The 25932-nt window shown below is 44.1% G+C and overlaps 9 protein-coding genes across 11 annotated transcripts; 6 read left to right on the plus strand and 3 right to left on the minus strand.

Annotated features, from left to right (window-relative positions):
- Positions 1 to 104: 104 nt before the first annotated feature.
- Positions 105 to 3455, minus strand: Bccti6. 2 transcript variants are annotated; one of them, XM_024694693.1, is made up of 4 exons: positions 1774 to 3455; positions 1284 to 1580; positions 967 to 1232; positions 105 to 915 (listed from the first exon to the last, which is right to left on the minus strand). In XM_024694693.1, exons 1-4 carry the CDS (start codon positions 2373 to 2375, stop codon positions 266 to 268), a joined length of 1815 nt encoding a protein of 604 aa, XP_024550486.1. In that variant the 5' UTR covers positions 2376 to 3455; the 3' UTR covers positions 105 to 265. The 2 variants fall into 2 exon arrangements, with proteins under 2 accessions (XP_024550486.1, XP_024550485.1); XM_024694694.1 differs by having other exon boundaries at positions 967 to 1235.
- A 662-nt stretch (positions 3456 to 4117) lies between these two features.
- BCIN_08g05080 (hypothetical protein) lies at positions 4118 to 7218 on the plus strand. 2 transcript variants are annotated; one of them, XM_024694695.1, is made up of 4 exons: positions 4118 to 4545; positions 4607 to 4764; positions 4933 to 5703; positions 5767 to 7218. In XM_024694695.1, the coding sequence occupies exons 1-4, from the start codon at positions 4478 to 4480 to the stop codon at positions 6633 to 6635; spliced, it is 1866 nt and encodes a 621-aa protein (XP_024550487.1). In that variant the 5' UTR covers positions 4118 to 4477; the 3' UTR covers positions 6636 to 7218. The 2 variants fall into 2 exon arrangements, with proteins under 2 accessions (XP_024550487.1, XP_024550488.1); XM_024694696.1 differs by having other exon boundaries at positions 4118 to 4422.
- A 144-nt stretch (positions 7219 to 7362) lies between these two features.
- Positions 7363 to 8840, plus strand: BCIN_08g05090 (hypothetical protein). Its single transcript, XM_001552341.2, has 2 exons — positions 7363 to 8278; positions 8343 to 8840. The coding sequence occupies exons 1-2, from the start codon at positions 7555 to 7557 to the stop codon at positions 8690 to 8692; spliced, it is 1074 nt and encodes a 357-aa protein (XP_001552391.2). The 5' UTR covers positions 7363 to 7554; the 3' UTR covers positions 8693 to 8840.
- A 1132-nt stretch (positions 8841 to 9972) lies between these two features.
- BCIN_08g05100 (hypothetical protein) lies at positions 9973 to 12589 on the plus strand. The gene is made up of 5 exons (XM_024694697.1): positions 9973 to 11015; positions 11065 to 12145; positions 12204 to 12282; positions 12374 to 12415; positions 12477 to 12589. Exons 1-5 carry the CDS (start codon positions 10112 to 10114, stop codon positions 12483 to 12485), a joined length of 2115 nt encoding a protein of 704 aa, XP_024550489.1. The 5' UTR covers positions 9973 to 10111; the 3' UTR covers positions 12486 to 12589.
- Positions 12590 to 12604: 15 nt separating this feature from the next.
- BCIN_08g05110 (hypothetical protein) lies at positions 12605 to 14624 on the minus strand. The gene is made up of 7 exons (XM_024694698.1): positions 14279 to 14624; positions 14092 to 14200; positions 13655 to 13720; positions 13465 to 13559; positions 13238 to 13334; positions 12906 to 13134; positions 12605 to 12776 (listed from the first exon to the last, which is right to left on the minus strand). The coding sequence occupies exons 1-7, from the start codon at positions 14288 to 14290 to the stop codon at positions 12671 to 12673; spliced, it is 714 nt and encodes a 237-aa protein (XP_024550490.1). The 5' UTR covers positions 14291 to 14624; the 3' UTR covers positions 12605 to 12670.
- Positions 14625 to 14697: 73 nt separating this feature from the next.
- Positions 14698 to 16173, plus strand: Bcmrps16. Its single transcript, XM_024694699.1, has 3 exons — positions 14698 to 15054; positions 15110 to 15287; positions 15504 to 16173. Exons 1-3 carry the CDS (start codon positions 14978 to 14980, stop codon positions 15591 to 15593), a joined length of 345 nt encoding a protein of 114 aa, XP_024550491.1. The 5' UTR covers positions 14698 to 14977; the 3' UTR covers positions 15594 to 16173.
- Positions 16174 to 16198: 25 nt separating this feature from the next.
- BCIN_08g05130 (hypothetical protein) lies at positions 16199 to 18509 on the minus strand. The gene is made up of 6 exons (XM_001552345.2): positions 18143 to 18509; positions 17992 to 18080; positions 17586 to 17940; positions 17308 to 17536; positions 17100 to 17259; positions 16199 to 17050 (listed from the first exon to the last, which is right to left on the minus strand). Exons 1-6 carry the CDS (start codon positions 18205 to 18207, stop codon positions 16440 to 16442), a joined length of 1509 nt encoding a protein of 502 aa, XP_001552395.1. The 5' UTR covers positions 18208 to 18509; the 3' UTR covers positions 16199 to 16439.
- A 38-nt stretch (positions 18510 to 18547) lies between these two features.
- On the plus strand, positions 18548 to 20054 carry BCIN_08g05140 (hypothetical protein). The gene is made up of 2 exons (XM_024694700.1): positions 18548 to 18926; positions 18987 to 20054. Exons 1-2 carry the CDS (start codon positions 18710 to 18712, stop codon positions 19397 to 19399), a joined length of 630 nt encoding a protein of 209 aa, XP_024550492.1. The 5' UTR covers positions 18548 to 18709; the 3' UTR covers positions 19400 to 20054.
- A 2324-nt stretch (positions 20055 to 22378) lies between these two features.
- Bcsho1 lies at positions 22379 to 25531 on the plus strand. The gene is made up of 3 exons (XM_024694701.1): positions 22379 to 23736; positions 23817 to 24107; positions 24160 to 25531. Exons 1-3 carry the CDS (start codon positions 23629 to 23631, stop codon positions 24697 to 24699), a joined length of 939 nt encoding a protein of 312 aa, XP_024550493.1. The 5' UTR covers positions 22379 to 23628; the 3' UTR covers positions 24700 to 25531.
- The last annotated feature ends 401 nt before the right edge of the window (positions 25532 to 25932 follow it).

The raw sequence follows: 25932 nt of genomic DNA on the forward strand, positions 1-25932 counted from the left end.
AGTCATGAGTCGTGCAGCAACAAGCCACTGTCCTCAGATGACTGATTGATTAGCCGAATCACGCAAATCTTATCACAATTGCATTCAGCTTGCATAGTCTAAGTTGAGAATATGTCAATGCCATTAACTAACGTAGCCATGAAGTAGGGTATAGAATCAATATGCCTCTAGGCGCCGTGTAGCCATTCGAAACCCATGATATACATACAAACTCCAACCCCAAAACCAGTAATATAAAAACCCACATTCGTTGACCCGCCAGATTTCATGCATACTCCTTTTGCCATTTGACTAATTGCCTAGTAAGAATGTCCATCATTTCCAGACACGTTAAATCCTTAAATTCCTTTGGTGATTCACTTTCGCCTCGAGCCACCTGTTTTCCATTTGCGCCATTAAGTTGTATCATAGGGAGAGTTTCTTCGACCAGCCCCCGAATAGATTTCTCTACTCCACTGCCACTTGGAAGTATTGACGGGTCTGCAGCCAATTCAATTTGAGTCCGTGATATGAAATCGAGGATATTTGTAGCACGTTTCCTCATCTCAGCCATACTAACTTTGCTTCCTACGCTGTTCTTTGCCTTACTAGTCTTGCTCTCATTGTGTGAAGCTCTACTAGTAATTGTCTGTACATTATCGTCTGTACGTGGAATATCTCGAGATTGAGATCGATTTGGAGATTGAACATTGTTATCGTCCTTTTCCCTAGTGTATTGATTCTTGCCCGATTTACCCTTTCGAGGATTGGGAGGTCTGCCACCCTTCTTATGCGAAACTGGCGGCAGAACTGGAGGAGGTGTATCTGGCGCTATCGTTTGTGACACTGGAGGTGGATCTGGAGGTTGTGCGGATACCTCGGGGTTCTTACTTGGAGGTTTTATTGCCGGCGGGGTCTCTTCAATAGGCTCTGAATCTAGGCGATTGTGAGTTATTGCTACGTCATAATGTATTTGAGTGTACTGACCTTCAATTCTTCGCCGTTCGGCTCGACCTTTTCTTTTATTTGCGGCTTCCAGCCTCGACCTTTCTCGTTCCTCCCTCAATTCCTTTTCTCTATGGTTTTTAGCTGCTGCTCCCCTTATCTTCTTAGCTGCCCCGAATCGACCATTCCCCACGATTGTGCTGTCTTCGGATTCTGCTTGCGAGTGTGGTGCCTCTTGTGGTTTCTCATCATCTTCAGGAGTAGGAGAAGCCGAGTCCGTCCGTTGTCTTTTGGGTCCGTCGTGTTTGCTACTAAGAGTAATTAGAACAAGCTGCACCAATAGAATGACTCTCACTTACTCTTCGCTGTCACTCCGACTTCTTTTTGCTTTGCGACTCCGGCCATCAATACTTTCTGGGATATCTGCGACACTAGCCGCTATGGCTTTTCGGAGTGCTTCTTCTTCGGCGGCTTCAAAGTACGCAGCATCTCTACTATTCATGGTTGAGCGCCTCTTTGTGCTTGCAGAGCTGGAGCTGGGTCGACCATTCTTGCCACCTTTTGGTGATCTTGTGCCATCTTTGGAAAATGAAGCCGCTCGAGAGGTTGTTCTGGAAAGATTCGGGTGAAGGGGTAGGTATAAAGAGTAGCGTTGCCTGCGATCCATTGTGTCAGAATTATCATCGATGTTTTCATGGGTTGGGATCATTTGTTTAAGGTTCTTGCGCAATTAAAGAAATCAATCTTGTGAGACTTCGATCTGCGCCACGGTCTCGCGTGGATGCTGACACTTCGAGTGAATCTCTCGAATGGGGGTATATGTGATTGATGCGAAAAAAAAGGACTCACCCATTTGACGCCGAACGAATTCTGTGAAGTTCTTTACGGCATTGTTCGCAAAAGTATTCTTCGGGACTCGTATCTTCGTTCACGATTCCAACGCATCCGCCGTGTTGCCAGACTTTGCAAACGTCGCATTGCAAGAAAAATCCAGCCAAATCTTCTGTAAAATCCGCTGCTGTTATGACTGGCTCCTCAATTCCATCTTTTATATTATTCTTGTTATCGTCGTCCTCGAGCTGTGGCGGTCCAGGATATTCATCGTAGCCGCAGATGCATCGAACAGCTTCATCGTCATCGCCTCCCTCGTCTGCACCAATGACTGTGTCTTCATCAACTAATTGTCCTTTTTGTATCTTGTCACCTCCATCAACTCGACCTCGCTTTCGACGTGTCGAGGAACTATCTTCGGCCGTGATTGGGTCGTCAGGAGAGTCCGAGGAAAGTGAGGCAGCTGGAGTCGACTTTCGTGGAGATTCGACTTTATTATTTGAGCGAGTAGATCTCTCTGCGCGACTAGAAGAATTCGAAGAAGCTGAAGAATGGTGTGAATTAGTTTGAGAAGGTTGACTGCCTCGAGCGGCCCTTGACGAACGCCTAGTAGTATCCATTCCCAATGATTATAATAGTACAAAGGTAATATCGAATTCGAGATGGCGTGTGTGCGAAATGGATTAATATTCTGGTAAATCTCGAGAGTGTATGTAATGTGTAATGTGTAATGTGTGAATTGAGATCGTAATTGAAGTGCTCCTCCTGCTCCGTTGAGAAGCTTTTAATTCCAGTCTTCCCAAGCCAAACCCAAGAGCAAACCGAAATGAAAAGGACGGCAAAGTGAGTTTGGGAAAACGATTGAGTGTCGATTAGAGCTTAGAGAACCAAATTGGAACCCGAAGATATGCGATCTGATAAATAGGAAGGTGGGTAAAGTTTCCTGGTGTAATCATGACTGCGGGTGTGAAGAGAGTGAGGAGTGAGGAAGAGCGAAAGGAAATAATTTACTAAATTCAAAGCTGCCCTTTCGTCCCCGCCAAATTCCCTAATGAATATTGTGGTTAGGCATATAGGTAGGCATAGGCCAAATTCCGTTCGGAAAATGTGAAGAGCGAAAGTATGCTTTGGAGTGACTAATGGGGAATTACTGGCCAATGAGAATATCATGTCCATATTTCCTTGTTAATATTTGATGGCTGCTAAACGCAATTGGTTCTTCTCTCCTCTTTTTTTCTTTTATATAGAGCGGAGTGTGAGCCAATGACAACTTACATGGACCTGCCGCACCATCCACCAGATGACCAGCCACTGCACGATTTACACTTTCAATGTAGGCCTGGTGTTCTGGATATGTGATCTGGAGGAGGAGGCGGAGGGGAGGAGGTTGAAGGTGTTGGGGATGGAAATATCTCAGGAAAGCTTGCTACCGTCGATTGATCAGATGACGCTCCGCTGGCCCTCTGGGGGCCACTGCCGTGGAGGCAGACTATGATGTGGAAAGGCGGGAAAGATATACAACCTATCTTCGAGCGCGGCGAGCTCTGGGGGTTTTGGGGCGTGCCCCCATCAATAGATAGGAATAGATAGGGATACGGATATAATGTAGATGGGATATATATACACATCCGTAAATCAGCGGGATTTTCAGGTGACGCTTGACTAAATCGACTGTAAACGTAGATATGGCAGGGTGGCTCGGGCGATTGATAGTGCATCTAGTAACCATTGAACTTTTCTATCGATATACTTATCACAAGCGAAGTACTTAATTAGTACCCAGATCTGCATCGTACGGAGTCATACAACTCGAGCACGGTATCGTATCGACGCTGTGCCAGGCACATAATCACATAATAGGCGGTAGGTACAATATACGCAATATACGCAATATATGCTCCCTCCCTAGGCACGCATTAATAATACGCGCTTTACATGACATCAATCAAAAGGCGTTCAGCAGGCCCTAGACAGTAGGTTATGTCATATGGTAGCAATTGACTTTCTTCCATCAATACCGTTGAGTACCGACGACCTAGTGCGTGCTGCCACTCACATCAAATGCTGTCGATCTAGCAAGCAGCTGTAGTTTCGATGGAGAGCATCTCGGCAGGTCGAGAGGGATAGATGGATAAATGATCGATCACTGCGGTGCCAATGAAATCTCCCATCACGCATTGCGGGCACCCAGGTACCAGCATTAACGTCTCCCCCTTCACTTTCCCACATTCATCAACGTGATTTCTAAATCATTTGGTATTTGGTTCCACACCTTTCCTATTTAAGTTTAGCCATCGAATCTTAGCTAACGCACTTGGAGGGCATCAACATCTTCGGTTCAATGAACGTAACCAATTTGCTAGAAAGGAAACGACTAATAAATAAAGTCGTTATTGACAAAATAATTTCCATCTCGCCCCAGAGTCACTTGCTACCAGTGAATCCAATCTTCGGAATTCGGAATCCCTTCCTCCCATTTTGAATATTCCTTGTTCGTACCGTCACTCGATTTTTCAAATGGGTTATGTTGGATAAGGGAGATAAACACAGACTCTCGTACTATTCTGTTGTCCGTGGGGTTCAAAGTCGTCAAAGTCGTCAATAAATCTTCCTAGGGCTTCCCCCTCTCGAAACCATTGCTGAGCATTTGCAATTAAAACAACCAAAGTATGCAACTCTATACGGATTTCCTCCTCAGTCATTAAAAAAAGGGGGCAGAATTATGTTCAGTCTCTTGAGATGGCTGGCATTTCAGGGTTTTGGTTTGGGAATAGGGATGACAAATTACATGTCATTACTTCCCTATTCTGTATGCGAGATTCCTGGCTGATGTGTTTGTTGTTTACTGTAGGAAAGGAAAGTTCAAGGAAAACCACCCAAAAGTTAATACTGTCTCTCAAATCGAAGAGAACAGACATATTTCTGCCATACGCGAACCTTCAGAAGAGCGCAAATTTAGTCTGGGAGGTAGTTGGCATGTAATGTCCTCTTTCTCGGTGATGAACACAAGTATGAAATTCTCATAGCGTGGCACCTCTTATTATTGATTCCGCCACTTTTAACTATCAATTTGGCAGCAGCAAACGACCACACTTTTTCTTATGACCACGGGAATCATGGTGGGCTTTGTCTCGTGTATATTACATTGGCTGATCTCTGTATTTGAATGCTTGTTAGGCTACTCTCCGTCCGAATCATCACGAGCTATGTCTCCAGAAGTTGTATCGCCGGCACATCCAGAACGTCCCATCAGACCTCTGCCCAAAAGAAGTCTCCGTGAACGCCTCTCTCCTAATGTCGCCGAATCAATCAAATACCCGCCCGCACCTAAAACTCAAACTCCGCTATTCTACTATCCATATAATGTCCGAGACGAGGTTGCGGCAAGCGCTCTGGTAGAGGCTTCACATCCAAGTGAACGTCCGCAGGTAGATAATGTTGATCAAAATTACATCCCGCGGCGGAATGGAGAAGATCCAGAGAGTGAAGAGGAGGAGGTTTTCCGTACTACGCGACTCTACCCAAGGCAATCAGTTGATAACTCGGGTCGTTCCTACCGCTACGTTCAAAAGCCCGATTCCAAACATCCGAATCCTCACCCTCCTGGCTCAGCTGCTTCTTCTGCAGATGGCTATGACTCATTCGAGAATACAAATAATAAAAAGAAACGCAAGATTCCTACACCCGGAGACTCAAATATCAATGGAGTTCATCTCTCAAATGATTTAGCAGGAATGGGAATATCTGGTCCAGATGAGGAGGATGTCAACGGTGCAGGATACTATCATGCTGGTGGCTCGGCATCTCAAGGTTTGTCGGGTCCTGGAAGAGGTAGATATGGCCGAAATCGTAATGGCAGAAGTCCCTTGAGAACTTTATCCGACGTTTCGGGTAACTGGGGCAATGGCCGCAATTCCAAACAACGACAACCCCAGTGGCCCATACCTAGTAAGTTTTTCCCCTCTCAAAAATTCAGACTATGCTAAATTTTTACTGATGACGATTGCAAAGACGAGAATGCAGGGATTATCTCAACTGCAATTGCGAACGCCGAGAAAGAACCTCCAATAACTCCATCGAGGGGTCAAGAAAATATCAGTTTGTTGCAACAACAGGCATCGAAGAAACCCACCCCTACTTCTACTCAATTCACTTTTACTTGCGATTCTCAAGTACCGGCACCAGTACCTTGGCCTGGATCAACAAATACAAATATGCATCAAAATCCTGCTGCGAGGTCAATGATGACGCATGGAGCACAAATGAGCTCAAACATGCAGACAAAGTCTCAACAATCGGCGCATGCGCAGAAGCAAAATGTGCCTCAAGCCGCACCCCCAAAAAGAACCCGACGTCGAGCGAGCAAAGAATATCAAATCGCTGCTCGCCAGCGTCGTCAACAACAAGAATATCAGAACATAACTCATCCTCCTAATCCTGAAGATATTTGGATTTGCGAGTTTTGCGAATATGAGAGTATCTTTGGCGAATTACCCATGGCATTGATTAGGCAGTATGAAAGAAAGGACAGGCGCATTAGGAAGCAGGAAGCAGAGAGGAAAAGATTACTTGAGAAGGCAAAGACGAAAGGGCGAAAGGGAAAGAAGGGTAGCAAGGCTGCAGCAAAGTCAATTCCACAGGATCGCCAAAATCAACATCAAAACTCTCAGCAAGGCAATCCAGCCGATCAGAACCATAGTCAAGGAACTCAAAGTGAAGACTATCCAGACGATGAGTATGATCAAGAGTACGCCCAAGATCAACCCGCCTCTCCCACAACTTCTTCATCTTTTCGCCCAACTGAAGTCTTACAGACTGATCAAGGCAGGCGCATCGATGGAAATCCTGGAAGAAGTAGCGATGGTCGAATTGTGACTTGATGACGGTTCGCCTGGGACTCTATATTGGCGATAGCTCTACTATTCGTCAGTCCGAATCATTCACTACGTTTACATAACGATATTCCCCATATTTTCTTTGCGCGGCCTGGTGTGAGGCAAAGCCAAAAACCCCCCATTCATCTTCTCGTTTACATCAGCATAAGCATTCAACTTCAAATAAAACGCTCCATCAGAGATCCTTACGAATTAGCATCAAGCATCAGATACCTTCAAGTGTTTCATCTTCATTGCATCACTCCTCTCCGACGAATACTTCAAGGGATGGACCAATGGGTGGAAGAGGCAGACAAGATGTTATTAATCAATATGCCACAGTTTTTGAACCTACTTTATTGTACATGCACAGTATAGCTAGACCTGGGTTGATAATATATCTCTTCCTCCCAATTTTTCATCTCACTGAAATTTTACATTGTTCTGAGAGCGAGTGCTAGTGATATAACAGATAAGTGAATTTTCATTCAGTGTCAGCAGTCAATATGTTGTTGTTCCTCATGTCTTCTATCCAAAGTACTAGAAATATAATAATAATTCCCTCAATTATACACTGTTACTTCGTTCATATGTGTTCTTTGAATGATGATGTCAATATATCCCCGCTTAGCAGGGGTCGCTTGGGCATGGAGTCAGCCTTGGGACGCTAAGCCTTGTACAGATGGTGGCTGTGTTCTCACAGTAAGATGCTACTGGTAGGCAACAACCTCCTGGATGACTCGATTACAGCCACTACAAAATGTAATGTAGTCTTATGGAAAGCTTCAAGTACTTTATGCTTTCTTATTCTACTTCGATTCTAAACATTACCATACTTCCCTCCTTGACCTCTATTTATGAAAGGTGCCTCTCTCTTAAGAATAAATAATATATTGCACCTGCGAATATCACAACTAAACTCACAATGTCGTTCCTTTCGGAATTAAAAAGCACAGCCTCGCGCCTCACAAACTCTTCCCAAAACAGCAACCCGAAAGAACAAACGATCAAAGAACGGAAAGCGAAGAGTGGAAATGGGAGAAGAGGTTACGACGTGGTCAAGACGAATTATACATCTCTTCCGGTTGATCTGCCGGAGGACTTTTTGCAACCGCTGGAGAACCCGGAGGAGAGCATCACAGTGGAGAGGATTGAGTTTGAGAAGACGGTGTTGGGGGAGTATAGGGGTGCGTATGCGGTGGTGCTGGATGGGGTGTTGAGTAGAGAGGAGTGCAGGGAGCTGGTTAAGTTGGCGGAGATGAGTAAGGGGGGGCATGGGAATTTGGTGGGTGGGGGAGATGCTGATGGAGATGGGCATGAGAATAAGAACGAAAATGAACTCAAAGGACCTGAAAATAATGGGTGGACTCCCGCAATGGTAAATGCAGGTGTGGGATATGAATTTCTCTCTACGGAATATAGGAATTCTGATCGAATTATCTGGGATGAAAAGGAAGTGGTATCACGTCTTTGGAAGAGAGTTCTTCAAGGGAAGGGTATCAAAGAAGATATAGGGGTGCTTGAGGGCAAGAAATGGGAAGGGTTGGCTAGTTTGGGACTTAGGAGTGGTGAGAGATGGGTGGGCACTGAACAGGGAATTAATGAGCGCATGAGATTTTTGAGATATGGTGCTGGACAGTATTTCAGAGGTTTGTTTCCTTTTTTTGGCCCGGTTTTCTGGAGATAGGAAATCATTATCTAACGCAAAAATAGAACATGTCGACGGCGCTTATGGGAACCCAGATGGCAGCGAACGTTCTTTCTTTACAATTCATCTTTACCTTAATGATTCAGCGCAAGAGCTCGAGAAAGATCCTGATACACCTAAATTTCCAAAAGATTCGGAGATGCTCAGAGGAGGGGCTACGACATTCCATTCGAAGGATATGAAGGAGAGATTAGATGTCGATCCGAAGGTGGGGAGGGTGCTAATCTTTCAGCATAGGAGATTGTTGCACAGTGGAGATGATGTGGTGAGTGGGATTAAGTATACGATGAGGAGTGATTTGATGTTTAGATTTGAGGATGGGTTGGAGGGAGAAGATGGCGTGGTTTTCGGATAGGTATGTAAGTGATGCCGGAGAGATATCCCCCGGGGAATGGACTGGGATGGTGAGTGAAAGGATGTTGTTTGGATCTTGAGCGAGTTTATTCCGGTACCGAATTAGGGAACAAAATGACAACTAAAACTTAACAAGGGGCGCTCTTTCAGTCATGTTCAAGTCTATCCCATTTCCAGATAAATATTTTTACCTTGTCCCTTGACTCTGCCAAAGATTTCTAGACGAGCAAGGAAATTGAGTACTTATTATTTGGTGTTCATGCCATCAACAAAGTAATCTGAGGTTGTACTAGATCAACATATAGTTACCGCAGTCAATATGACCCGGTGAATTTATTTCCCACCAGGTTTCTATCTCAAATGGCAAAGCCCCTTCCAGAGGCAAACTCCTCCGATATGAAGGTGATTTCCAGTTGCATTCCTCGATATGAAGGCATTGACTGCGATTCTCGAACACACCACCAGTTCTTTCAACTGTTTATTTGATTAACTGCGCTAAGATGGCCCGGGTTAAGCGTTTGAATAAAGGGGCAGTTCTTGGGGGTATCTTTGACAGGTGGGCGGAGTAGGTTTTGTTTTTTTGGTCTGGTGGAATGGCGGATGAAATTTAGAGTTGGTGGTGGTGTGGTGATGGGGTGAGAGGGAAAGTATGCTGGGTTGGAGTTTGCTTTGATGATCGGTATTTTGGGATGAATAGCCAGAGGGAAATATGGTGTTAGAAGGAGAACTAACCACGTTAGAGCGTCTTGTCATCTACTCCTTGGATTATCTAGTCGCTGGAGAGACTGGAATATAAGGTTCGAAATAGTGATGAAATACTTCATATCAAGAGAACCGTCGATGCGTTGTATACACAGTGGGGTTTTGTGTTTCCGCTGCCAACTTACCAAAGAAATGGTTTAGATAGCTCGACTTAGCAGATTACCTAGGTATTATGATATCGTGAAATGAGCAGGAATTAGACAAAGCGGCTCCCTGGTTAGGTTGAAACGTCAAGATAGTTGACAAGACTTGTTAGTCATTATCGCTCTCCATCCACTCCGCCCTTTTAAGTATTAAGTACTAAGTACTAAATAAGTTTAATCGCTGGGCGACTATTGCGGAGTGAGGTTAGAAAAAGGATGGTCTCGCTCGGCACGGCACGAGTTTGATGAACTTTTATGGAGATTCTAGCTTGGGTTTAGCTGGTTTTTCTTCTACCCCAGATATGATTCGGCTGATGCTCGGCCCCGCATTAGAACGCTTTCCATCGGCCATCAATTCAATAACTCAAGTTACTTCGTGAATAAATGTTAAGGAATTAAACAAACAATTTTCTCTTACAATCAACGTTTCTCCCTTCGATCACAACTTTTGCACTCCAAAAGCCCAACTTACAATTGATAAAATCCAGAGACTATTCTTTGAAATTGATGTTCAAATGCATTCAACAGCCAGATCTCGAGTTCTAGCTCGAGCTCTCCTCCCTTCCTATTCCCGACGATATGCCACCACTCCTGCAATCACTCCCATTACGTCCGTTCTCATAGCCAATCGTGGAGAAATTGCTCTGCGAGTCGGACGCACAGCTTCAGATCTCGGTGTCCGATGCACAACAATCTATACGGATCCGGATGCCAATTCACAACACGCACTCTCCAGTCCTTTCGCCGTGAATCTGGGTGCTGCGAATGCGTATCTTGATGGCGAACGAATCATATCTGTGGCAAAGGAGCAAGGTTGTGAGGCTTTACATCCGGGATATGGATTTTTGAGTGAGAATTCGGCGTTTGCGAAACGCTGTGTTGAAGAGGGGCTGGTGTTTATTGGACCACCTTGGAAAGCTATTGAGGCTATGGGAAATAAATCTAGAAGTAAGGATATTATGATCAATGCGGGTGTACCTTGTATACCTGGATATCATGGGGAGAATCAAGAACCTGAACATCTACTCAATGAGGCGAAGAAGATCGGCTTTCCAGTTATGGTGAAGGCTGTGAAGGGCGGTGGTGGAAAGGGTATGCGTATTGCACAGACTGAAAGAGAGTTTCTTGAGAAATTAGAGAGTGCGAAGAGTGAAGGACGAAATTCTTTTGGTGATGATGTCATGTTGGTTGAGAAATATATTGCTACACCAAGACATATTGAGGTACAAGTTTTCGCCGATAAACATGGAAATGCCGTTGCTTTGGGGGAGAGAGATTGTAGTTTACAAAGAAGACATCAAAAGATTTTGGAAGAAGCACCAGCACCAAATTTAGCGGAAAATATTAGACAGGATCTCTGGGAGAAAGCTCGTGCTGCTGCACTTGCTGTGGGATATGAGGGTGCTGGGACAGTAGAATGTGAGAATCATTTCCATTCTTTGTGTCTCACAGCTAACGAAAATTATAGTTATATTCGACAACGATACTAATGAGTTTTTCTTCATGGAAATGAACACTAGATTGCAGGTCGAACATCCTGTAACCGAAGAAATCACTGGAGAAGATCTCGTATCATGGCAATTCAAAGTTGCAGCTGGTGAACCATTACCACTTGATCAAGATACGATAGCTCAAAGAATATCCGAACGTGGATGGGCTCTCGAAGCACGAATTTATGCAGAGAACCCAGATCAAAATTTCATGCCTGATTCTGGAAAGCTCGTTCATTTACGAACCCCTAAACTATCGGAAAGCGTTCGAATAGATGCGGGTTTTGTTCAAGGAGATACAGTCTCATCAAACTACGATGGCATGATTGCAAAACTTATCGTGAGTGGTCCGACAAGAGAAGTGGCTATACGAAAACTTCACGCAGCTTTGCAAGATTATGAGGTGGTTGGTCTAAGTACCAATATTGAATTTTTGAAAAAGATTTGCAAGAGTCCCGCATTCATCCGAGGTGATGTTGAGACTGGATACATACAAAAGCACCACGATGAGCTCTTCATAAATGAGACCATTGAGCCTGAAGCATTTGCCCAAGCTGCTCTTGGTATCTTGTCCCAAGAGCTTTCTGCCGCGAATTCCAAATCAATCCAAGGTCCTCACGGCGAGGCAATTGGTTTCAACTCTCATGTACAACGCGAATTTAGCTTCACAAAACCTATCGTTCAACCATCAAGCGAAAAGCCGGAGATCTACCACGTAACCATTGATCAATCTGACCGCAATTTATACAACATCACAGTAAAAGGACCCAATGTCGAAAAATCATACGCAAACATTGTTAGCGAGCCAAAGTCCCCCACCATCTCAACTTTTTTCCCTCACACTCGAATTGAAAGCACATTAATCAGACAAGATGATAAAATTACACTCTTTCAACAGGGTAAACAAATACAATTACAATTAGCAACGCCGGGGTGGTATGAGAAGGCATTGGGATTGAAGGATGTGAGAAATAGTGTGGTGGCGCCGATGCCATGTAAGGTATTGAGAAATGAGGTTGGAGAGGGAGAAGAGGTGGAGGAGGGACAGGCGTTGGTCGTGTGAGTATCTCTTTGAGTTGCAAATTTGTGAGATGATGCTAATGTGTTGAATGTGTAGGATTGAGAGTATGAAGATGGAAACGGTGATCCGAAGTCCACAGAAAGGAGTCGTGGCTAAGTTGGTGCATAAGGAAGGGGTGAGTTGCTATTCTTCGTTTTCTGTCTCTATTGATTTTGAATTCATGGATGGATTTAAGGAACATATGCTAATGAATTGTGTGTGAATAGGATATCTGTAAAGCGGGTACTGTACTTGTGCTATTTGAAGAGGTATGTTGGAATCTTTGCTTACCTTTTGTTGGATCTTAAAAACTAATCATGTGTCACGCAGCCCGAATAATGATTCAACACAAATATCAATCATGCGTTCGAGATGATCCTTACGAATTGATGTATATTATGATTAGTAGATGAGTTTTAAAATGCATACAAGAATAAACAACAAAATATATTGAATTTTATCAAAGTCATAGTTTCTGCTACTGATACTCCCAATTGTGCATTCATATTTCAATATCTAATTCATCATAACTTTTCCTCTTCCGGAACAGGCATCTCAACAATTTGATCTACCCCTTCGTACTCTGGGAGTTGAAGATTGTATTTTTCAGAAATTTCTGGAGTTACAAATCTAGATGACGATGTTAGTTTCTCAGTCTCTGTCCGGGTGTACATGCATTTATCTCCAATTAAGCAAATCGGTGAAAGTAACATAATCGCAACAAAAAGGAGGGCGGGGAAAAGAAAAGAAATCCCATACCTCCCACCCAAAAAATGTCTTCCCTTGAAGAACCTCACCAAAGGCTTTGGCGCAGTTAAACTAATCAGATACTGAGGCATGAAGTTTGCTCCGGGGCCGGAAGACGGAGGACCATGGGCGATGTCCCAGGATGAGGGCGCGTCGATGGATGTTATGGGGAGGGAAGTGGTTTCTAGAGCGTGGATTATGGAGGGGAAGGGGTCGCGGATGCTGCCGGAGAAGGAGAAGCCTGGGGAGGGGGAGGGTTGGGGTTAGCGAGGTGTGTATGATGGTGAGGGGGGCTGCGAGTTTTGTACTGCGGGGAGAGGAAGAGGAAGAGGAGAGAGAAATACCGAATATAGCATCGACGATGTGATCAGATTCTTTCAGAGCCTCGGAGAAATCCTCGGTAAACGGGATTGAGAGATTACGGAGTTGGGTCGAGAGACGCTACAACAAGTTAATATATGCATATCCCATAGCTAAAATGAATATAGATCTGGAGACATCTGCGTCGTGTATTACATGGAAGAAGAAAATGGGGCTAGAGAAGAAAGAGAGGTAGGAGGGCATCTTATACTTGATAGAGTTCGTTTTTTCCTTGTTTGGGATAGTAGATTGTGGGTTTGTAGCCGTAGTGCCAGAGGTGACGAGCTGCGACTAGACCATCGCCTCCTGGTTTTGAGGTGTTAGGTTTTGCTTTTTGGGGGGGGGGGCGAGGGGATTGGGAGAAGATAGGGAGATGTGGATGTGGATGGGGGTTTACGTACCGTTGTTTCCGGGTCCGCATGCGACGAGTATTCTTCTGCCTTTGGATGGAGGATGAACTTTGTATACTGATTTATATTGGGTCGTGGTTAGTTGTTTTGTTGGATTGAGTTGGGGGGTAATGTGTGTGATGTGATGGATGGGATGGATGGGATGAGAAAGAAGTATCTAGTTCCAGAGATGCATCTTTTGACTAAGATGCTGGATGTTCCAAGACAATAGACGATCAGAGTGATAGAGTCCAGAGAGCATATACTTCATACACTAATACGAAAATATATTCTCATCTCTTCATATCCTGCTCGCATTTTCTGCTTATCCATCTCCTCAAGTAGCTGCATTTCCTTATAGATCTAAATACAACATCACCGCCACATTCTCAACACACATCTCTTCTTCCCCGGAAACAACCACACGGTAAATGGTAAAATATACATACCCACTTGCGAAACACTCAATCCCGCTAACTCCATTAGTTGATCGAGAGAAAAGGCCCCGAGGGACATGAGATCTTTATCTAGAGCTGCTGCGTTGGCGGCGGAGAGGTACTATGGGGTGTTAGATTTGTGGTTTGATTTGTGGTAGAAGTGGAAAGGGAAGGGGTGCGGGGAGAGGGAGAGGGTTACTTTCGCTGCCATGATGGATGGTGCAATGGGATGGGAGTTGAGATATTATGGAAGAGATTGGATGAATGGCGATAGTATGAGTAAGATTTTGTAATTGGAGTTGGAGTTGTAGCCGTAGTTGTAGATTGATATGATAAGTGGACAATGCAATATATATATCAGACGAATATTCGATATTGACAAATTGGAGGTAATGAAATCCCACACGAGCGATGGATGGGAAAGACAAATGTTATCCGCTGAGTTGATACTTTTCCGAAAAGAAGAATACAAATATATTATTAATAAAGATATATTTATTATCCTCTCAAACAACGACGTTGACAACTCAAGATGTAAAAATTCCAGAATATATAAACATCCATCTTCAGAGAAAGTCACCCGGTAGCTACCTACCTGACCAAATTCCAATTAAGCACGATTACATCACTACCCCTCCCTCCTCTTTTCATCATTCCTCCACCCCATCCACCCCTCTACTCCACCCCTTGCTCGCTCATTCCACCACCAACCCAAGAAATTCCGCTAACCGGAGAAACTCCGAATCTCAAATAATTTCCCTCATCTCATATCTCCAATCCCAAATCATACCATACCATACCATACTATAGCTACCTCGCCCCTCTCAATTGACACCACGCTCTTAAATTTCTCTCTCCCTCTCCCAAAACCCAAACTTATCAAACCCCCCAAAAAAAAATGGTCGTACGCATCCGACTCGCGCGCTTCGGCCGCAAAAGACAACCCATCTACAACATCGTCGTAGCCCAAGCCCGGTACGATCCCCTCCCCCCCCCCTCTTCCCTCACAGCTCACACTAACCCCTCATAGCTCAGCTCGCAATTCTCTCCCCCTCGAAGTCCTCGGTACCTACGATCCCATCCCCAAGCTCCCCGCCGACGGCGAGGGCCAAAAATTCAAAGACATCCGACTCGATACGCTGCGCGCAAAGTATTGGTTGGGCGTGGGTGCGCAGCCGTCGAAGACGGCGTGGAGATTGTTGAGTATGGTATGTTGTTTATTTCCATTTTCGTTTATTTGGTATCAGGATATCTATATCTACATCTAGAATTGCAAGATGAGAGGAAGCAGTCCAGTTCCAGTCCCAGAAGCAAAGCAACCTCACCTCAGAATCTCCAATTCCGCGCCTCAAACCCCATCCCCATCCCCATCTCCAAGAAACCCCCCAAACCAAAACCCAAAAGCTAACCACACCCCCCCCCAGGCCGGCCTCCTCGAACCCCAATACACACCCCAATCCAAAAAGCCCACGCCGCCCACCTCCAGCAAACCCATTCTCAAAACCGACATTTAAGCTTTCCCCATCCATCATCCATCCATCCATCCAATTTTCCGTTTCCGTTACCACATTGCTGATGTGAAACTCATCGATCGATCTACCTATCTATCTATTCTTGAGCGATGCAGGATATGAATGAATTACACAGTTACACAGCTAGAAAGAAGGAAAGAAAGAAAGAAAAACTTGGAAAAGATGAGAAAGAAACAGACGAAAAGGATACACAAATCAATGGCAAAGCAAAAAGCAAAAACGAATATCAAGAGCACAATCAAAATATTAAAATGGAGAGAAACGAGTCTATGGTATGACGATGAATAGAGACGGAATATGGAATGAGTAAGGGAGGATGTGTGGAGCGTGTATGCGGCGTTTTACATATACACACGATGTGTGCAAAAATGCTGGGAGGGATTTTGTTCTTACGAGGAGATGAACGTTTATATTCATGGGCGATAGATCAGTTGATGATGAATTGTAGTGATAATATGGAATCACATACCGGCCTAGCATAAACTGGCATCCTTTTGTAAAATAAAAAAAATTAGGAGTTGGGAATTACAAAAAAAATCGAATCAAATCATCTATATCTACATCATTGAATCAGCTCAAAAATCAATTGAAAATGATATTTTTTATTATGACGAAAGGCCGTTATATATAATCCTCATATCCAAATCCTATTTACATCCAGAAAGGTCCCAAAAAAATTATGGCATTAATGAATGACTAAACATCGCCATGTTTGACTTTTTATCCATGCCACTCCCAAAATGCCATGAAAACGCCTGGCGCCTTGCCAATTTATGATTTCAGATGCGATGTAAACTTCGGGGGGGGATCCCCTCCTATGAATCAACTTCAATGTCCCTGCGCTGTGAAGAATAGATTGGTCGTTAAACAAATGACCAATACACAAAGACCATAAATAGCCAATGCCAAAGAAAGCTTTCGTAAGATGGTTTTACGCCAAGTAATCTTCTTGATAGATTGGCCCAGTAAACCTTGACCTTCCTCCTCATCTTCATCAGAATCTGTTTCGTCATCTTCTTTTGATAATCGTTGGTGATGGATCGAATCTGGTGAAGAAATCTTGTAGTAAAATAGTCCTGGTAAAATGAAACTAATACTTGTACTACCTGTACTTCCAACATATGCGAGGACTTTATCGAGTGATGATACAGTAACTGCTGTAAAATAGCTAAGAGCAATGATGATTGTGGTAATGATTGCAAAACGTGTTTCACCAATAGTATCGTTTCTTGCGGCAGGTCGTACGCGACCACCAGAGAGTAAAGGAGCAGAGCGTGCAGGCGAGCCAGTAGGCGAGTGACTTCTCTTCCAGGAGTTTGGACGCCACTTCAAGACTGCATCAACTGATGCTCTGCAAGGATGTACTTGAAGTGGGTAGGAGAACATGACAAGAATGACAATTGCTGCTTTAGCGATTGTTGAAGCAGTAGATGGTATATCTATACTTGTTAGTGTTACGAATTTGTAATTTTAGTATTGAGTACTTACACATTCCAACAATGTTTCCCTTCACAGCATTACCAAAGGATAGGTATCCAGTGATAGCGACCAAGACATATATAGAAGCAGCGCTTCCAATACTTGCCGCAACAACACCTGTAGTTCGCTTAGGTGAGTTATCTTTGATCTCATTCAAAATAGAGAACATCTATAACTGTTAGTATACCAATGAGAGACTAAGATATTTACTACCTACATTCTGGTGACAAGTATAAGCAAAGACAATGACGGGAAAACTTTGTAAAGTTGGGACTATTCCTGCCCACTCAACCCCTCTAATTGGACCCCGGTCTGCCATAGTATCTCCTTTAACAAAGTGGTATACCACAAGAATGACAAGATATCCAATAGAAACCAGAGCAACAATACTAGTATACTTCAAGGAATCCAAACGTCTTAAATATGATAGTGGAATGACAACAAACCTAGAGACAAGTCAGTATAATCACATCATAGGTAGAATGCCAAACTCACATGAAAACTGTGATCCAAAACTTTCGATCCATAAGAATCGGCATAGATTCTGCCCCCTGACTGAAACCAGTCGCAACTCCTGGCATTAGATCACCAATAATGATCAAATAACTAACGCCAACACCGAAGCATTTGATGGCAATAGCCGCATCGAAAATGACTGCTGCATTTGGGTAGGTGATCTGCGATAAAGCGAAGAAAGACGCCGTCCCTCGATCAAGATATCTAGCACATCGAGATTGTAAATACAACCCGAAAGCTGCCATCAAACCCGACCATACTATAACGAATGTTCCGAGTAGTATTCCCATATGTGACATAGCTAGGGGCATAGCAAGCGTGCCGGCGCCAACGACTAGAAGATTCAATGTTAGCATCATCCCCCAAAGCTTACGAGATCACATACTAGTATTGAGGAGATTAACATTGCTACTGATCCAAGATGCTTGGCCGTGAGGCAAGTTCTGTTCTTTAATTGTTCGACTTGATTTCCTTCTGCACGCGAGCATCAGTTTATATCCTCCCAACTCACTTCTTGCCCTGAATTATTTGCTTACCGTGAGCCGCGATTAGGTTCTGAACTACTGCCGCTTGGCCCGCCAACAGTCAAATATGAAGCCATGTTTTAGTTGTGTTCCTCTCCGTTCGTTCTCCTCTGAGGTGTCGGTGAGAGCGTGCCAGTATCGGGAATGATTGACGTGGGTAGGTATTTGTGCGGAGCTTTCGAAGAGCTGTCCTGATCCTACAATTTTCTAAGCGCCACCCACCATAACCGTTTGCACGCGGTTGTGAGGATCCGAAAAGTATCGTCTGAAGTTGTGCTCGGAGGATGAATTGGTGTAATCGTCAAGGTGAGTGTCACGCAATTAAGTGGCCATCGCATCGAATGAGTGAGAACCAATAATAATAAAAAAGTGCCCCGTCAGAGTAGTGGTGAAGCGGAATCAATCGGCAATCGTCAAGATTGCGAGTGACTGCCAAGCCAGGCCACTGATTAGACTTAAACTTCCTGAACCTTATCAGCCTTGCTGTACATTTTTGGCTGCAGCCCTCTCTCCTTTCCCCAGATTATTGAGGAACATTAAATTACAATTGTTCCAAACATCCAATTTCACTACTTTGCCATGGAGAACACATTCGATAAGACAGCCTCGGAAACTATTGATCTATTAGAAGCCCGACTACGGAGGATAGAATATGCTGTGTGTGGCCATATTGACACTACGTCTGTCACAAGCTCCGATGTATCTATATCTGCGTATGAACGACTTGCAGATTTAGAACATATTCTACATGGACTTGCTTCGAAATCAAGGGTCATTCAGGATTTATTGAAATTACGTGAGTCTATCGTATTTTATCAGGGCTATCTAGTAGTAGCAACTAATGCGTTTCTTCTAGATGCCAAATATCCCGACCTGTTCCAATCCATTGATCCAGATATACTACCTACCACTCTTGATCCTTCCAGTATTCTATCCATCGTATTAGCGTCCGCCAGCGCATATCCATCTACTGCTTCTCGATTAACATCCATTCTTGACATGCCAATTCCATCAGCAGAATCGTCTGCTCAGCTCATCGATTTACAACCTCGCATCGCGAAAATTGAAGCTCTCCAGATAGCACAAAATGCGGAATTATCAGCATTGAGGCAAAGGACCGCGGCGGTGATTCAACGTTGGTATACTGTTGATATCTTGGGAACAGGTGAAACTTGGGCAGAGTTGGAAGAAAGAGTGCAACATGTAGAGCAAAAAGTTCGAAGAGCCACCACGATGAAACAAATAGATGATGGAGTAGCTCAGGAGTGAGATTCACATTTCTCAAGGTCAACCCTTTTTGGAAGGCATGACATCCCAGTGGGAATATATACCAAAGAAATACACGTCATAGTGAAGCTAGTGAAGTGAGATGGAAGGGAAACGTCTCTGGGTCAGAGCAACATGGACATCTCGATGTGATGATGAGTTTGTTCTAGCGGTATCTGAGTAGTTGCGGAGAAATAATTCCTAATTCCTTCAACAAGGCCCTGATGCTACAGCTGAGAAATGGAAGAGTACGGAGGTGGTATGATCCGTGTTTCAGACGCTGGCTACAGAGATATTAACGGTCTGAGCTATGACATAGCAGCTATCACATGTATCATTCAGATATATCTGTCGTAATTGGTGTATTACCGTTGCCGCTTGCGAAGGGATGAACAGCCGTTATCCGGTGGAAATGGTTGCGTTAAAGGCTGCGCGAGCTTAGGAGCGAATAAACCACATGGTTAGGAACCACCCATTCACACGTGTAGTTGAGTACATTCTTAACGTGTTCCAAGATCAAGAGAAGACTTTTCCATTCAGATCTGTGACGTTAGAGTATCGCGAATGATGGTCATCTCAGTCATGACATTGTATGGCGCCAACGAGTCCGAATAAGAAAATACATGCGTGATGAGTATAATGAGACCAGGCACTACCACATACACACACAGCACAGCACAGCACAGCACGAGCCATTGCAATAAATGTGGAGAGAAGGCGCCTAGTAGTGGCAGAAGATCTCTTCATCGCCTTTGTCCCATCCATCCATCGATCGCCTCTTCTCCATTAGTGAGTAGTAGGTGACTAGCAGACTCGCGCGCTCCAGTTTTCGATCATCATACATACATACATACATACATACATACATACATACATACATACATACATACATACATATACGCATATATGCGAGACGCACAGAAGGAATTTCAAGGAAGATTGAGAATTATGAAGCACCAGATAGCTTGAGAAAATACGCCGTAGCGAACATCCCTGGTCCTTGTTTCCTAACGGTCTTTTGAATGCAAAAAGTAGTAAAACGTAAATGCAAGTAAATGGTGGTGGGACGGGGGATATCGTCTTTTTTTCTTTTTTTTCTTTTTTTTCTTCTTCTTTTTCTTTCTCATTCGCGGGTGGTTCGGGAAGATGGGTTTGCATTTTGAAACTGAGTGCTGCTTTGCTTTGCTTTGCTCTGCGTTGCTCTGCTCTCTCGCGGGAATTGCCTATTGATGTAATGGTGTGGTTGGTGTGGTGTAGGGTGGTGGGTTGGGTTGGGTTGGGTTGGAGTTGGGATTGGATAGATATAGAATAGATGTAGAATGGAGAATAGAGCAAGTATGCACAGGCGGTTAGCTGGCGATGATTCTTTTTTTCTGGCGGTAAGGCTATTCGAGGATACAATGTAGAATCTGGAACACAAAAAGTCTTCTCGATACTCGCATGCAAAGGATGATGAGATTTGGGGGTTTTGGTATGGATCGGAGACTCGGAGGGGAGTTGAGTGGAATCTGTCAATACTTGAGTACGAAATGTGGAATGTTTAAATATTCCGCGGTATAAATGTTAATAAATATGGATATCAAAGCATAGTCAGTTCAGTTGTTGTGTTTGTGTTTGTGGATTGGACAATGTTAGACTTTCTGGGATTTGTATCTGCTTTGTATCTGCTTTGTGTCCAAATATATACCTACGTACTCTGTCGAGAAAAGAAAAGAAAACCAAACCAAACCACACAAACACAGGAAACTAGTCAAGCTATAATTAACACATCACATCACATAGGTACATCACATCACATCACATCACATCGCAGCTGCCAGGAACCAGCACGAGCACACGAACTCACGAGCTTGAGGCCCGTGTGGTGGGTGCAGCTGTGTGTGTGTGCGTGTGTGCGTGTGTGCGTGTGTGCGTGTGTGCGTGCTGAGTATGGAGCGGAGAGGAGGCTGTGCTGCTGTGCTGAGGAGATGGTAATATTACCGTCGGTGATCGGTTCGTGGGTTGTAATTATAAAAGTAGTGGGGAGGTGGGTAGGTGGGTAGGTGGGTAGGGAGGGAGGGAGTCAGGATGAGTATGATGTTTATGATGTTTATGATATGATATGAGTAGATCGGATTATGTGTACAGGTAGGTGTATATACGTCGGTACAGGTTGATTGTGTGAGTGAGTGTGCGTGAGCGTGAGTATCGATCGTATCGTCATCAGCAGAAGATATTTCCCAGATTCCAGAGCATCATCATCATCTCCCCCCTCCTCCAGAGAATTGGCGAAAAATAAGAAACCAAAGTCTGTCTTCACTAATAAGAACGAAAAACACGAGATCAGAATTTAAGATGGAGGGAGGGTTTTGACCCCTGAAATTTGAAACGCGTGTGGATGGATGATCCTAAAGTCTAGAATTCCTCGATGAAAATTTTAAAATATGGATCGGAGAACCCTGGGCTGGGAGTCTGGGAGTCTGGGAGCCTGGGAGCCTGGGGAGCAGATGAATTTCCGACCCTCCACACAACACATCCAGCCGGTGCCTGACTAATATCTCACGCCAAGCACGCGCCCGCCCAATCAACCAGCCACACACGGGAGCATGGCATTGAAACCACTTGGACCTGCAAATCTCGAGAGCAGTCCCAGAAGACACTAAGAAACTAAATGACTGCAAGCACAGAATTTCCCTAAAGCGTGCGTCGTGCTAGAGGCGGTGCTAGATGGCCAGTCGCAATACCGGTATCTACTCTGCAATGGGCACATAGGTAGAACAGACCGAATGCTAGATCGGTAGGTACTCGTACTCATCCATCCCCAGGTAATGAATATCGTGATGAATCGAGAATCGAGAATCGAGAATCGAGAAGAAACTGAAACTAGACGCTGGACACTGAATAATAATAATAATAATAATAATAATAGTAATCATAGTAATCATAGTAATCATAATAACAACCATAATCTGCCATGCGTACTGCTTATTATTATTACTCCTTGTGACCAGGGCGATGGTCGAAAAGGTTCATAATTTAAATAATTGATTCGTATCTCGTTCGTTCTCTTGCCTACCGACCTACCTACCTAGCTAGCACACCACCCGCCACCACCTAGGTCCCCTCTCTGTCTTCTCTCTCTCCCTCTCTCTCTCGCTCGCTAGACCCAGACACTCTAGATTCGTTTCGTTCCTTTCCCTCGCTTTCCGTTATCCGTTGTCCGTTTCTTTTCCCACAGGAATTCCCATGCCCACCCAGGACCGTTACCACTGCCATTCATCATGACCGTGGAATGAATCATCGCATCCATCACTCTTCTTCTTCTTCTTCTTCTTCTTCTTCTTCTTCTTCGTTCCGATCCCGACGCTCGTTCAGCCTAAACACGCTTCACACTGCCGTACCCCATACATCCATCGTCTGTCGTCTGTCGTCTTCTCTCGACCACCCCCAAAAAGCATCCGTCGCACCATTCATTCGCTCGCTACCCCCAATCCTGCTCCGGACTGCACGCTTTCCTGTTCTCTTTCTCCTCATTCGACCCATCCCATCACATCATACACTGGCCATCGGGGAACCTGCATCCTCTGCACTCTTCCCTCATCCTGGTACACACATACACACACACACACATACACATACACATACACATACATCCCGGGCTAATCCTTTTTATCCTTTTTCCCTCCATTCTCGTGCCATTCATTGCGCGTAGCATCTCACCCATCGATCCCCTTTTTCCACACCACACACACACACACACATTACATTCGATCTTATTTTACACCACAACACACACTCTTTCAACACTATCACCCAATACTCGTGATATTGATTTTTATTCTCACGCCAAAAAATTAAGGTCGCTACTACTGCTGGGCTGTGGTTAGCTTTCAAAAATACAATACCCTAAATATCGAACGTTGCGTTGAATTGATTCATCGGCATTTTACCATTTGATTGCTTCAATCTATTGAAGTAGATTCCTTAATTCAGTCACTGCAGCTGAAACATCACTTCGACCACCAGCCAACCTATCCTACAAACCTCTTCGATCTTTGTCTTACTTTTCTCCTCGATTTTTTTCCATCCTCGATTTCCATTTCGTTCGATTGAATCGAATGCCCTTATTTGCGACGATAATACCTGTGTCGACAATAATAATTCCTTTCAACCACAACAACTACACCCTTCTCTCCATCGTGTAGATCTCCCTTCTACCCAACAACACAGTGACTTCCCCCTCACGACGCAAGATGAACCAATCGGATTATAAAGGTCGGAGGACAGCGGGAATGCGTGGAATGAGTATGGACAATATTCTAGGAGATCCATTCGCGCTGGCGACCATCTCAATTGCTATGGTATGTTATTTCAAAGGCGTGGATGCATATGCTGCGCCGCATTCTTACATGCAATGGTTACTGACATGAACGATTGATAGCTTGCATGGTTTATTGCTTTCATTGGATCGATATTAGCGACTGCATCGCACGCATCTAATGACGGGTTTCCAAATTATTCATGGTTTACGATTGCATATATGATGTGTTGCATTCTAGGTATATTTGTCGTGATAGCTTCGGATACAACTCAAACCTATCATGTTGCTATCGTGGGATTCTTGGCGACCGGTCTTGTGTTAACAAGTTCCTCGGTCAACTCGTTAATTTATTCTTCAAACGGTGCAAAAGAAGCTGCCGCTGCTGGACATATCCTGCTCTCGATGGTTGCGGTAAGATCATTTCGTCCGAGAGGTCTAGATCCCTTACTAATGTTGAACCTAGATTATTTGGATGTTCTACTTTGGATCAACACCTTCAGCGGTACCTCGAGCATACCTTGACTCGTTTGCACTTCACAAAGACCATAGAGTATCATCAGGAAGAGGAATGTCGACTGCTTATGGAAATGGATATGGAATCGGTCGACCGGACACTTCAATCTCTTCAAACGTTCCACCACAAATGTATACATCAGCGCAATTGGGTGGTTTCGAAACATCTTCGCCGGTAGCAGGATTCCCAGGAGGTGCCGCAGGAGCCGAGCGCAACTCATCACAACCAAGATTTGGAGCCAGCAATCTTGGACCAAATGGTGGAATGGGTGCAGAGCCTACACCAGGAGAAATCATCCAACCCACAGAATATCCATACCGAGCGAAGGCCATTTACTCTTACGATGCCAACCCAGATGATGCAAACGAGATTAGTTTTGCCAAGCACGAAATATTAGAAGTCTCAGACGTAAGCGGGAGATGGTGGCAAGCCAAGAAAGAAAATGGAGATACAGGAATAGCGCCTTCGAATTACCTAATTTTGTTATAAGGATGAATCAGGTTCTTGGAGATGTTATGGTGAAAATACCAATATGCAACAGCACACCTTCGTTGATAGGATTGGGAATTGGGAATATATCAAAGCTGCGGGGATGGGATTAGTTTCTTTTTTCCAAAGATATATGGAATCACTGGAGTGCCATTATGGGGTTCAAAGGTTTTGGTTTGGAGTTTATGTAATAAAGTCAATGTGTTACGATTGGGAACTTTTTTTCTTTCTTTTTTTTATATCTCATTTTACTTTTCATTCTTTTCTGCCTTTCTTACTTCTAGCTTTTGCTTCTCTTTTTTTTTCGTTTGCCTTTTGGGTTTTTGATTTACACTGCCCTTTGAGTTAATCAAAAATGCTAGGTGAACTATGCAAATGCGATGGGCTTTGGAGTTGGGGAATAAATACACTGCCCGGCTAATTTGTGATTACCTACAAAGCTGAGTGAATCAGAAAGGGAGGGAGCAGATTGAGAGAATGGAGTTGATTATTAGGGGGGTGGATTTGGTTGATGGATGAGTGATTTTGACTGGGCTATCTGACAAAATTTGTTCAGACCTGTCTTCTGGTCCCTGACTCACGGCTCTCTTACTGATAATTGGGAATTGAGAATGTGGAGGAGCAAAATTGTATGACGCGTACAGATAATGATGCGGACATTGAGATGCTAGGTCAGACTGGATTGGGGTGAGGATTGAGGGGGTTGAATGGGAGGACCAAGTGGATGATTTGGGAAGTGTGGGTGAGGACTTGATTATAAGATAAGATAAATAAGGTACAAGGTAGAAATGGAATACAAATGGTAAAGAAATGCAAATGAAGTTTTTGTTCAAGGTGTAGTGTGAAGTGTGAGTGATGTGAGTGATGTGAGTGATGTGAGTGATGTGAGTGATGTGAGTGATATGATATAATGTGATGTGATCAGTGATTGGGGTTTATGTCATATATCTAGGGATCTCAAAGACTTGAATCATTTCTTTACTGAGTTGGGGTTGAGGTTGGAATTGAGATTGAGATTGAGATTGGGATTCAATTTGATCTCGAGACTGATCCTGAGTCTTGGTATCTCAATCAAGAAAATGATAGTAAGTAGAAAATGTGAAATGAGAAGAGGGAGGAGAGAAAGGGTGTTTTGAGGTTTAGGGTGTAGGGTGTAGAGTGTAGAAAGGGAGGGATTTGAACGTAGAGAGGAAGAGGAGGGGATTGGTGGTGTGGGGAATTAGGATGTTGGGT

This window comes from Botrytis cinerea, chromosome 8, assembly GCF_000143535.2.
Source record: "Botrytis cinerea B05.10 chromosome 8, complete sequence".
Lineage (NCBI taxonomy): Eukaryota > Fungi > Ascomycota > Leotiomycetes > Helotiales > Sclerotiniaceae > Botrytis > Botrytis cinerea.

Coding starts and splice junctions, on each gene's coding strand:
- BCIN_08g05110 (XM_024694698.1), bottom strand. Junction 13,721..14,091: donor ATTGAGTGTTTCGCAAGTGG/GTATGTATATTT, acceptor AATATAAATCAG/TATACAAAGTTCATCCTCCA. Junction 13,560..13,654: donor ATGCGGACCCGGAAACAACG/GTACGTAAACCC, acceptor CCTCAAAACCAG/GAGGCGATGGTCTAGTCGCA.
- BCIN_08g05090 (XM_001552341.2), top strand. CDS start 7,555: ATGTCGTTCCTTTCGGAATTAAAAAGCACAGCCTCGCGCCTCACAAAC. Junction 8,279..8,342: donor TGCTGGACAGTATTTCAGAG/GTTTGTTTCCTT, acceptor ACGCAAAAATAG/AACATGTCGACGGCGCTTAT.
- Bcsho1 (XM_024694701.1), top strand. CDS start 23,629: ATGAACCAATCGGATTATAAAGGTCGGAGGACAGCGGGAATGCGTGGA. Junction 23,737..23,816: donor CGACCATCTCAATTGCTATG/GTATGTTATTTC, acceptor AACGATTGATAG/CTTGCATGGTTTATTGCTTT. Junction 24,108..24,159: donor TCCTGCTCTCGATGGTTGCG/GTAAGATCATTT, acceptor TGTTGAACCTAG/ATTATTTGGATGTTCTACTT.
- Bcmrps16 (XM_024694699.1), top strand. CDS start 14,978: ATGGTCGTACGCATCCGACTCGCGCGCTTCGGCCGCAAAAGACAACCC. Junction 15,055..15,109: donor ATCGTCGTAGCCCAAGCCCG/GTACGATCCCCT, acceptor AACCCCTCATAG/CTCAGCTCGCAATTCTCTCC. Junction 15,288..15,503: donor CGTGGAGATTGTTGAGTATG/GTATGTTGTTTA, acceptor ACCCCCCCCCAG/GCCGGCCTCCTCGAACCCCA.
- BCIN_08g05130 (XM_001552345.2), bottom strand. CDS start 18,207: ATGGCTTCATATTTGACTGTTGGCGGGCCAAGCGGCAGTAGTTCAGAA. Junction 17,941..17,991: donor TGTTAATCTCCTCAATACTA/GTATGTGATCTC, acceptor TGAATCTTCTAG/TCGTTGGCGCCGGCACGCTT. Junction 17,537..17,585: donor TTTTGGATCACAGTTTTCAT/GTGAGTTTGGCA, acceptor ACTTGTCTCTAG/GTTTGTTGTCATTCCACTAT.
- Bccti6 (XM_024694694.1), bottom strand. CDS start 2,375: ATGGATACTACTAGGCGTTCGTCAAGGGCCGCTCGAGGCAGTCAACCT. Junction 1,581..1,773: donor ATTCGTTCGGCGTCAAATGG/GTGAGTCCTTTT, acceptor AATGGATCGCAG/GCAACGCTACTCTTTATACC. Junction 916..966: donor CGAACGGCGAAGAATTGAAG/GTCAGTACACTC, acceptor ACAATCGCCTAG/ATTCAGAGCCTATTGAAGAG.
- BCIN_08g05100 (XM_024694697.1), top strand. CDS start 10,112: ATGCATTCAACAGCCAGATCTCGAGTTCTAGCTCGAGCTCTCCTCCCT. Junction 11,016..11,064: donor GGGTGCTGGGACAGTAGAAT/GTGAGAATCATT, acceptor CGAAAATTATAG/TTATATTCGACAACGATACT. Junction 12,283..12,373: donor AGTTGGTGCATAAGGAAGGG/GTGAGTTGCTAT, acceptor GTGTGTGAATAG/GATATCTGTAAAGCGGGTAC.
- BCIN_08g05140 (XM_024694700.1), top strand. CDS start 18,710: ATGGAGAACACATTCGATAAGACAGCCTCGGAAACTATTGATCTATTA. Junction 18,927..18,986: donor TCAGGATTTATTGAAATTAC/GTGAGTCTATCG, acceptor CGTTTCTTCTAG/ATGCCAAATATCCCGACCTG.
- BCIN_08g05080 (XM_024694695.1), top strand. CDS start 4,478: ATGTTCAGTCTCTTGAGATGGCTGGCATTTCAGGGTTTTGGTTTGGGA. Junction 4,546..4,606: donor ATAGGGATGACAAATTACAT/GTCATTACTTCC, acceptor TGTTTACTGTAG/GAAAGGAAAGTTCAAGGAAA. Junction 4,765..4,932: donor TTTCTCGGTGATGAACACAA/GTATGAAATTCT, acceptor AATGCTTGTTAG/GCTACTCTCCGTCCGAATCA.